This window comes from Antedon mediterranea, chromosome 7, assembly GCF_964355755.1.
Source record: "Antedon mediterranea chromosome 7, ecAntMedi1.1, whole genome shotgun sequence".
NCBI classification, from domain to species: Eukaryota; Metazoa; Echinodermata; class Crinoidea; order Comatulida; family Antedonidae; genus Antedon; species Antedon mediterranea.
Window position 1 is genome coordinate 313240 of NC_092676.1, and position 10635 is coordinate 323874.

The 10635-nt window shown below is 34.6% G+C and overlaps 2 protein-coding genes across 3 annotated transcripts; both read left to right on the forward strand.

The window, feature by feature from the left end:
• Window positions 1-135: 135 nt before the first annotated feature.
• On the forward strand, window positions 136-7693 carry LOC140054700 (uncharacterized). 2 transcript variants are annotated; one of them, XM_072099773.1, is made up of 7 exons: window positions 136-249; window positions 3525-3691; window positions 4047-4185; window positions 4611-4768; window positions 5151-5907; window positions 6474-6568; window positions 6691-7693. In XM_072099773.1, the coding sequence occupies exons 1-7, from the start codon at window positions 208-210 to the stop codon at window positions 7031-7033; spliced, it is 1701 nt and encodes a 566-aa protein (XP_071955874.1). In that variant the 5' UTR covers window positions 136-207; the 3' UTR covers window positions 7034-7693. The 2 variants fall into 2 exon arrangements, with proteins under 2 accessions (XP_071955874.1, XP_071955875.1); XM_072099774.1 differs by having other exon boundaries at window positions 6694-7693.
• A 90-nt stretch (window positions 7694-7783) lies between these two features.
• LOC140054701 (uncharacterized) lies at window positions 7784-10518 on the forward strand. Its single transcript, XM_072099775.1, has 4 exons — window positions 7784-8168; window positions 8586-8950; window positions 9115-9156; window positions 9244-10518. The coding sequence occupies exons 2-4, from the start codon at window positions 8588-8590 to the stop codon at window positions 9397-9399; spliced, it is 561 nt and encodes a 186-aa protein (XP_071955876.1). The 5' UTR covers window positions 7784-8168; window positions 8586-8587; the 3' UTR covers window positions 9400-10518.
• The last annotated feature ends 117 nt before the right edge of the window (window positions 10519-10635 follow it).

The window sequence follows — 10635 nt, forward strand, 5'->3', positions numbered from 1 at the left end:
TTAATTTAGGTTTAAAAATATATATATGTGTCAATTATTTATTATGACTTTGCTGTAAATTACGAATGTTTTGTGTTATTTAAATGAGAACTGTGACGTCACACAATAACTTTAAGCTTGAGTGGTTCTACATCAGCATTCAATAGTCCTGTCAGTTTCACCGTCAGTTTGCAGTTGTGTTGGTAGTAACACGGGCAATTGAAGAGGATGGATACTATGTTGTTAATACAAGCTGTCGTTTGTTTTCAGGTAATAAACATATTTGATTAAATAAGTTTAGGTTTATTTAAGCTACATATCAAATGGTAAACAGATACTATATATAACATACTAGTTCATTCACAAAAATATTTAGACAAATGATTGTCATTTTTGTTTTGGTATGCGAGTTCCATAATAAGTAAGGACATGGCCTTATTAAGACTTAAATTCGTTCCTTTTACTTTACTTACATTTGACATTCGAAATTAATAGTGGTCGTAATCGTCCGGTGGGAAATATTGTAACTACCGGTTTGATAACAATACTTCATTTTAGGTGGCCGGATTAACGTCGACGTACGATCGATACGAATACTAATTATAATAAAAGATTCATCAATATATAAAGTATTATAATATGCCTACAATATACAGTACTAATAACAACATGACATACCATTACCAGTACGTATTTCACATTCATATTTGTGTGCCGTTTTAGGTTCACAATCTGTATTTACTTTTAGGATTAATGTTTGAGGGTTTTATGTAGGCCTAAGGCTACTGTGAATTGTTTTTATACTGCAAGGACCGTGTATGATTGTTTTTAAACATTTTATTGTTGCATTGATATGTAAATCATGCAGTAAGCAATACAGTGCAATCAAAAGAAACCTAGACTCCAAATAGGAAAAACGCAATGGGTTCTGTTCCCTTGGGGTTTTACCACAATGTATGGTTTTCCCCATCTTCGTTATATAGGGCCTATACATACATCGACTATTATTGTAGTTGTATCTTTGACAAAAAATGATATTCTATTATTTTCCTGTATGTTAGTCTTGGTGTACATGCTCTATATCGTTGTCGCTTTGATTAGGTAGAAATAGTATTAATGTTGTACCAGGCACCTTTGCTGTTGTACCTACCATGACCCGAAATGGGCCCGAAATCTAAGCCAAGATGAATCCGACACCAGGTTCACCCACAGTGCTTTTCGGTGTGCATGATTATACAGAAATTACCATGACAACACTGTAGTATGTTCTATTATTGAGGTCAAGAGATATTAGCGAAAAGGATGTACGTGATGGGGGTTAATATTTACAGATGTATACATTGTTTGAAATCGGTTAGTAAGTCTGCTAAACTTGTCAGAGTAGACAATACTTTAAACAAAATGCTATTGTAAACTTAACAACAAGCCTACAAAATGATAATCTCTTCTTAATCCGCTTCTAAATTCTCTGAAACGAGAGTTCTTTGCTTTTTTAAGCATTTCACCAAGTAAGGCAATTTTTGCATTGGTAGAAGTAATGGGATATGAAGGTACCTCGAGGGGTACAGAAATCACAACAATTTGTTGTTCACTAACAGATACATATCTTTGTAAGTTATTTTGGAAATATTCTTTTTTTTTTTCTACAAACCAAATGAACATTTTCAAACATATTATCTTTGTAGTTGTGTTCTTGACTCTTTGTATTTAACATTTTATAATTAACACTATTCTCAAAAACGGACCCAACCAACACAATACCTTCAATACCGCGGTATATAGCAATTTTATAAATTGTCAATGAGGTACATTTAATATTATTATTGTCTGTTTTGCGTGTTTCTATCAATTTATGTGTAAACACAAACACCAATCAATAATTGAAACACCATCAGGTTATATAAATTGACAGATATCGATTATCAGGTCAAGTACTGTGTTACTCGACAATAGTTTTTGTCAGAGAACAATTCACTGAATGTGTGCAGTCCTAAACGGTCGAGATTATAATTATAGTAAGGCCTAAATTGGAAATGTTTGATCGGTTCTTAATGAGAGAACGTAATTAAGAATTTACCACTAATGTATCGTGGTATTTTATTGCTCGTGACATTTTAGTATCACTTAGTTGTAGCAGCATTTTCAAGTTTCAAAGTTTTATTCTTATAGTGGACCAACAACTTCTATCGTAATTTTTATCTGTTTTATCAATTGTAGGCCTACTTCAGTTTCGTTTTTCGAAGCATTGTTTTTCTTTTTACCAAAAATAACAAAAACACAAAACAAAGTGGCTGAACCGTGAAAGGGTGATTCACAATTGAAGTTGTTAACGTCTGAATCATAAATCCTATTATACACTATCAATCCGTCTTCTAATGCTTCACAATTGGTAATAGTTCACAAAAGAATTATTGGAACCTTCCCATATTTTAGGGTTCAAATGATTAATATCGCATTACCGTATAAGGACCTAAAAGACGTAGTAATATTTCAGTGTCCTAACTTGGTTACAAAATGAGTAAGCTACTATTAAGTAAAATAAATATTAAATGCGATTTTAATGTGCTTTGCCAAAGTGCAGGTAACTTGATCAATACCAGGGAGTTGTTATTTAATGACATTATCCTATTGGTGAAAGGGGAACAAGTATCAAAACTAAAGTCCCTACTTATCGTATGTAATTTAGTCATATACATAAAACTTAACACCTACTGATTATTTTCCCTATGTTCACACATTATCAACATTTTAATTAAATTTACCTATCAACCATCTAGAAACTGATTTCTAATACCACAGTTTAGTTTTTACGTACGTTATGTTTAGATTTGACGCTACACACACAATTCAATGGCGCCCTTTACATCGCTGGCATGATTGTTTGGAAACAATGTCTCTTTATTTCATATTTTTACAACCAAATATTTGATAAAAGACAAGTTACCAGATAGGTTTTTGTTTTAGGCTAGCCTATTTCGATTGACACGTTCTGAATATCTGACAGAGTTTTTGTTTGTTAAGTGGTCTCTGATTTTAAACTACATTCACTGACCTTTATCTCGACCTTCATTATAGTTAAAATACAACAAACAGAACAACATTTTAATCTGGTTTTAAATTTCCTTAGCACATATTGTTCTCAACAAATACGTGTGAACTTGAATGCACGGTGTACAGCCGTCGTACGTTCTTTTATTATTTCATTTGTCCAATATTCAACTGTTGTATCCAAATACGGTAGTATTAAATAATAAGTATTTACAATTAGCCTCTCAAGTCATTAATAACCATAAATATTGTTGCAATAAAAATTAATATTTATAATATCTTCCGCTTTTCAATAATTATTGACAACATAATAATATGTCGATTGCACTTTGATTAAATATATTAAATGATAAAACGCAGTTTTATTTGTTTTTTTATCTTCCAATTGGACAAAGTTTGTCGGTTTTGTATGTAGACTTAGGCCTATGTTTTTAATGACTCTATATACTTCATAGAAATAGGCCAAACAAACAAAACCTTTTCTTGTATGACAATAGGCAGTAGTACTTGTGCTCAGTGAAGTGGAAATTGAGATCAAACTAGATCACTATCAAAATCCCTCAAGTAAGGAGCTGAATGGTAATTGTTGTGACGTCTTTTTCGGAGCATGCAGCCTTAATCGATGCGATAATAGATTCAAAATATGCCTTGATAATCCAGGAAGGTAAACATTGTTTAAACATATTTTCCTGTTTTCATGGTTTTAGAAATGTGTCGTGAAATGAAATGAGCAATAAGTTCCTGCACTCCTGTGAACGAGAAACAATGCAGATTTCAATATGCCAAATTCTGAGTTTTCTGTCTACACTATCAAACTAGTTTGACAAAAAAAGTGTGATGTGTCCAAATATGGTAGTGATATGACATCATGTCCATATATACATCACTTTTTTTTTCACATAAAGTTTGAGAGCAACCATCTTTTAATATTGATGACGCTCAAATGGTTCATTTTAGGATGTTGATCATTGGTTGATTTAGCAAGTAAACTTTTAATAAACTGATTTGTTTGTTTACAGTTCAAAGTCATTCTCACAGTGTCCTATTGGCAGTGAAACTTCAACTAGAGTGTACGAAAATAATGATGACTTCAACTTTCCGTCATCCTTGCCTGGCGGAGTGTCCAATCCGTTTACAAAAACGCATTCGTCTTGGCAGGTAAATCATTATACATTCTCTTTCTAAAAGCTCTGTCTACACTATCGAACTAGTTTGACAAAAAAGTGTGTTGTGCCTAAATATGGTACGGTAATGATATGCCTAAATATGGTAGTGATATGACATCATCGCATCACATTTTTTGTCACATAAAAAGGTTGATAGTGTAGACCGACAAAAAAACAACTACAATTGTTTTATCCTCTCACTCATTCTTCATTTCTAAATCATCTCTTTTTTAACTACTTTTCTCAACTATTTTCACATAGTACTAGGAAGCAGAATAGATTGTCAGCAGGCCTACAGAAGATAGAAACCAATCTGTTTGTCTGCCGTCTGACTTCAACGGATTTTGTTTCTCATTTTACAGTTTATGTCAAACCTTTTGCAAACAAAATTTTAAAAAAAGATGTCTTTTTATTTAGGGTGGATTTCGAATAAAAATTTCAGTTTTTGATTACGATCCATCGAACAGTGATGACAAAGTGGATGAACTTTTTTACAATATAATTGAAACACCCGTACCGTTCCAATCAAACTCACATCCGTGGATCTCGAAGGTTCTCCAGGGAACGCGAGCAAGGTATACCGAACAAACTTGTGTTATAAAGCCTGGTTACCATGCCTAGGACGCAAACGCAAGGACGTACGCGCAACGCGAGGAATTTGATCAATCACAAGCGATGGATTATTCAAACTATCGCCTGTGATTGGTCAATTCGCTTGCGTTGTGCATTTACGTCCTTGCGTTGTGTCTTAGTGGGAACCTTTATAAAGCCAATGTATTTTCATTTTCTAAACTTTAAAATTAAACGATTTATGTCCATAGCTACCATTCTTCGCATTAAACGTACATAATGTTGTAAAGGGATGTAAATAATAGAAATGGCTTCCTTTGCATACCGATAATCTCAACATTTATACATTCACTGTTTGTAACATTCACTTTCATTTTCATTACAAAGGATACAATGGAAGTACAGGGTTAAATGTCAACAGGGATATTATGGCGATTCATGTTCAACATATTGTGTGAACACAGATAGCGAACAAGGTCATTATACGTGTGATGATTCTGGAAACAAAATATGCGATGCTGGATGGACAGGTTCCTCGTGTGACCACGACATTAATGAATGCAAAGACATGCCTTGTTTAAATGGTGGTACGTGTGAACACGGTATTAACTCGTACGTTTGTACCTGCTTGCCTAACTGGGGTGGATCGCGATGTCATCTACTACAAGATGCGTGTATTAGTAATCCATGCGCAAATAACGCAACGTGTAAATCGGACTTACTTGAAGATGGTACGTCTAATTACACGTGCACATGCGCACCAGGATGGGAAGGAGAGGGATGCTCTGATGAAATATACGAGTGTGGATCATCGCCATGTTTAAACAACGGTGTTTGTCAAGATCTTATCGACGATTACAATTGTATTTGTAAAAATGGTACAATAGGTTCTATGTGTGAAACAGTATTAACAACTATAATAGATGAAACAACAATAATGGATGAGACAACGATCATGGATGAGACAACGATCATGGATGAGACAACGATCATGGATGAGACAACGATCATGGATGAGACAACGATGATTTACGAAACGACAATGGAGGACAAACAGACGACACAGAGTAACCCGATTGATGACCATTCAAAACCAACTAACAATGACCTTCTTTCTCCAAAAGAAGGAAAACAAACTCAAACGGTAATTATTATTACATTATCATCTGGTGGTATGTCATGCCATTTCCCGTCACTAAATATAGATTAAGGTGATTCAACAAAAGTTAATATTCGACTAATTCTGATGTTCATGACGCTAAAATATGTAACAATATTTAGACACTTCTGTATCGTTTGAAAATAAATAGCTGATTCTGAGAAAAAAAACCCGAATGAAAGCGCACGGTTTATGGTTTATGTACCGGTACGAGTTCGTTTAATTTGCGGTGTCGATGTGTACTGTGCGTTTACTTTGTGATGTTGATGTGTAGGCCTACTGTGCGTTTACTTTGCGGTGTCGATGTGTACTGTGCGTTTACTTTGCGGTGTCGATGTGTACTGTGCATTTACTTTGCGGTTTCGATGTGTACTGTGCGTTTACTTTGCGGTGTCGATGTGTACTGTGCGTTTACTTTGCGGTTTCGATGTGTACTATGCGTTTACTTTGTGATGTCGATAGTGCGACTTTGCGGTGTCGATGTGTGTGTGTGTGTTTACTTTGCAGAGTCGAATGTGTAACGTTTATTATTGCATTAACAAAAAATACAGGATGAAGATGGTGGTTTATCAGAAGCAGTGTTATATCCAGTGGTGGTTCTTGGTCTTCTACTAATCGTGTTCATCTTATTGATATTGTTGATCAGGTAAGATAAGTTTTTGTTTTGGTTAAATCTCATTACTCCACACATCATGATCTAACGTCTAAGTATCAAATTAAGCCTTCTGGAATTGTCTATATTAATGTGTTTTGGGGGTTTTATTTTAGAAGACGGCGAAAAGAAAAGCAGGGGGAACTTGGAATAATGGAAACGCCTTATCCTCAAATAGCTGTGATTTCCCAATCACAACTTGGCGATCAGGCTACTGGTGTCGCATGTTATGAAACGTCACTACCGGCTAAGAAAATTGAAGAGGAGGAGTTTGGTTCATTTCAAAACCCTGTTTACATGTTGACTCCTGAAGACTTGCAAGCCAGAAACGCATCTCAAGCAGAAAACCACGTGTACGCAGAATGTGATTTCAAAGACCCAGAAAAGGAGAGCCCGTATGTAGAGATGACATCACCAGTCGCACCTAAAGCTGCACCAAATTTATATTTCGTTGATTAAAAGTTTCTAAAATAGCATAATTTAAAACACTTTGAAAACAAAAATATGTTAACTGGTAAAATAATTTTACACAATTAAATTTGTATTATAATATCGTCTACTTGGCAATATTATGAGCCGACGTCTTTTTTATGATGCACTGTATACTATTTTATTGAGTTTGATTGTTGGGATAACCATTTGAAGTAATGTCGTCGTGTACTGTATAATGTTCGATTTGATTTGTTAATAGTACTATTTAAACGATATACTGTATAATAATAGAGATATGTGCCTTAACTTGCTGATTTCACCTTGTACTAGATACTTAACGCAACTTATATAAATTGTACATATTTATGTTTTAGTCAGAAATATGGGAGAACCTGCTGCTAGATTTTTGATAAGGTGCGCCCTCGTGGTGCATAAATGATAATCGATAATTCCAAATTCCATTGTTGTAATGCGCAGTTTTTATCACAATAACTGGGTGAAATAATATTGTATAATTCGTAAAACTATTAAATACTGGTATTTTATGTTTATAATGCTGGGAATTCTAAACATAACATTTTATTTTTATTTGCAAACAATTGTGTAATCTTTTATATATATTGAATCTGTAACTGTACATTTTAATTTTTTGAAAACATTGAGCATTAAACTTAGATACAGATTATATATCGGTTTTTTTTCGACGAATATTTGCCAAATGCAACCGAGGATGATGATGATGTTAGTAACGATGACAGACCCGGGATATGAAAATACTGAGGAGATGAAAAATGGATGATGAAAAAAAGAGGATGATGAGGTGATTTGTGAAGACCAGAGGCCGACAGGAAATATGAATTATTCTGTTTACGCCCCATATATGTCCTAGCTTATGAGATAATTAATCTCATGAATTATTCATACCAATGAGCAAGCCCTCTGATGAGCCTCTTAATCCGACGGACAAAGATGATGAAGCTGCCCAAGATTAATATTGGACGGAGATATTCCACTGAAGGCACCTATGACGTTTCATAGGTCCTCTGTGAGGCTGCTACAACACAAACACCAAAGATATAGTACAGTAATATCTACACAATTATTATTATTAAAGTAAAACAGGGGATTCTTTCTCACAAAGTAATATTACGGATGATATAAGGTATGGCTGGGTGGTCTATTATTGTTTAGATAATGATTAGGCCTCAGGTACACTGCCTACCATTAGTAATTACTCTAGCCTACTTACCAGTACCATACCAGGCCTATAGTATATGTACAGTATTTACTATTTATCATCATCATCACGGCTCCTCTACCTATAGCCTCTCGCCACCTTAGTAAAGTAATACTACTACTAGGCTAGGATAGGAAGTTAAGTGGGCGTGGCAGAATTTAGGAGTGAGGCTCATTAGAATAAATTTAAACAAATTAACGATTTCTCACAATACTAAAAATAAATAAATATTTTATTTTTAATATCAAGAATTACTGACAAAAAAAGTTTCTATATTTAATATACTATTATTGATATGTAATTTAAACAAAATTGTGAAAATTGCTTATAAATTAATTTCAGATATGAGTGGTTACCCACAGCAACCAGGTGGTTACCCACAGCAACCAGGCAGTTACCCACAGCAACATGTTTACCCACCACAGCAACAAACTGGTTATCCTCCAGCCCCTGGAGGGGGCTACCCAGCCCCAGATGCTTACCCTCCACCAGCTCCAGGAGCCTACCCTCCACCAGCTCCAGGGGCCTATCCTCCACCAGCTCCAGGGGCCTATCCTCCACCAGCTCCAGGGGCCTATCCTCCACCAGCTCCAGGGGCCTACCCTCCACCAGCTCCAGGGGCTTACCCTCCAGCACCTGCTGGTTATGCTCCTCCTCCAGCAGGGGTATATCCTCAAGTACCAAATCAGTATCCTCAACATGTTGGGGTAAGTATATAAGAGTGAGTTGTAGTTTATATTTTTGGAAATTCTCTGACTGACCCAGCACAAAATTTGCACTTATTGTTCTTGGTGTTATTATTCTTATTTATCTTTTAACAACTATACAAGAAGTTGGTCTGTAAGTTTCTGATACATGTATTTATTTTCAGACTGGCTACCCTACTCATCCAGGTGGTATCACAGTTCACAAGGTAAAAACAATAAATAATATTTTATTTTTAAAGAAATTTTTACAAATTAGAGAATAAATACTTTGATGCTATTTGATTATTTTTCAGGTAAAGAAAATCAAAAAGAAGAAGAAACATAGCAGTAGTAGTAGCTCAAGTTCAAGTAGCAGCAGTAGCAGCAGCTCATCTGACAGTGACTATGGTTATCATGGCGGAAAGAAACATAAAGTCAAAAAACACAAGAAACATAAATTGAAGTTCTAAAACATTAATGTATTTACTTAATTCAATTTAAGTTTTATGCATCTGGTTATTCCCAGATTGGGATTAGGAAGGCTTGCCAAATAGATTTATTAAGGTGTTTCTCACCATTTGTGGTATTGCACTTTTTGGCATCTTTATATTGCCTCTTTTTTTTACAGTAGACATGCACTTTCAAGAATCGGCAAAGTATAGGACGAGTAGTGTTAAAACCTCATCTATTTGCCCTCATCTATTTGCCCTCATCTATTTGCCCTCATCTATTTGCCCTCATCTATTTGCCCTCATCTATTTGCCCTCATCTATTTGCCTTCATCTATTTGCCCTCATCTATTTGCCCTCATCTATTTGCCCTCATCTATTTGCCCTCATCTATTTGCCCTCATCTATTTGCCTTCATCTATTTGCCCTCATCTATTTTCCCTCATCTATTTGCCTTCATCTATTTGCCCTCATCTATTTGCCTTCATCTATTTGCCCTCATCTATTTGCCCTCATCTATTTGCCCTCATCTATTTGCCCTCATCTATTTGCCCTCATCTATTTGCCCTCATCTATTTGCCCTCATCTATTTGCCCTCATCTATTTGCCCTCATCTATTTGCCCTCATCTATTTGCCCTCATCTATTTGCCCTCATCTATTTATGGGAAATGTCCCCTTAATTTAAGGTTGGAAGCAGGGTTCTATGGTTGACCGCACCCAACCAGTGCATTGATATTGACTGCAATATTACGGCTGTTTTTTTTAACTTATAGATTATGGATATATTTGTATCTTAGATTTTTTTTATTGACATGTTGCACAAAAAAAATTCTGTGTAATCTTTTTAATTGATTACATTTTGATTAAATAAAGAAATAGATTACATATAGTCCATAGTAGAAATATAATATAATACAGAATATATTTTAGTTGTAGGTACAGTGATCGCAAAAAACCTAATAAAAATATGCAAAAATAACAATATCGTAGTTGTAGACGCTTGGTAAAATACTAAGTATTTAAGAAGAAAAAAATTAGTTTGGTTTTTCTAACAATTTTAGCTTTAAATTAACCATTCCAAATTTACCAAAATTACTTTGATATATTTGTAATAATACTTTTAATAGTGCAATAGGTTACAAGACACTGTTTATTAAATACAATGTATTAATATTCATATCCGTTAGATGATTAAATATTAGTTTACTCTTTCACTTGATTTTGTGTTGATTTTTAATTTGTGTTTAAATTTGTTT

Excerpts from the sequence above, each read along its gene's own strand:
- LOC140054700 (XM_072099773.1), top strand. The coding sequence starts at position 208 with ATGGATACTATGTTGTTAATACAAGCTGTCGTTTGTTTTCAG. Across the intron at positions 250-3,524 it reads AAGCTGTCGTTTGTTTTCAG|GCAGTAGTACTTGTGCTCAG; the intron begins GTAATAAACATA and ends GTATGACAATAG. Across the intron at positions 5,908-6,473 it reads AAGGAAAACAAACTCAAACG|GATGAAGATGGTGGTTTATC; the intron begins GTAATTATTATT and ends CAAAAAATACAG.
- LOC140054701 (XM_072099775.1), top strand. The coding sequence starts at position 8,588 with ATGAGTGGTTACCCACAGCAACCAGGTGGTTACCCACAGCAACCAGGC. Across the intron at positions 8,951-9,114 it reads AGTATCCTCAACATGTTGGG|ACTGGCTACCCTACTCATCC; the intron begins GTAAGTATATAA and ends ATTTATTTTCAG. Across the intron at positions 9,157-9,243 it reads GTGGTATCACAGTTCACAAG|GTAAAGAAAATCAAAAAGAA; the intron begins GTAAAAACAATA and ends ATTATTTTTCAG.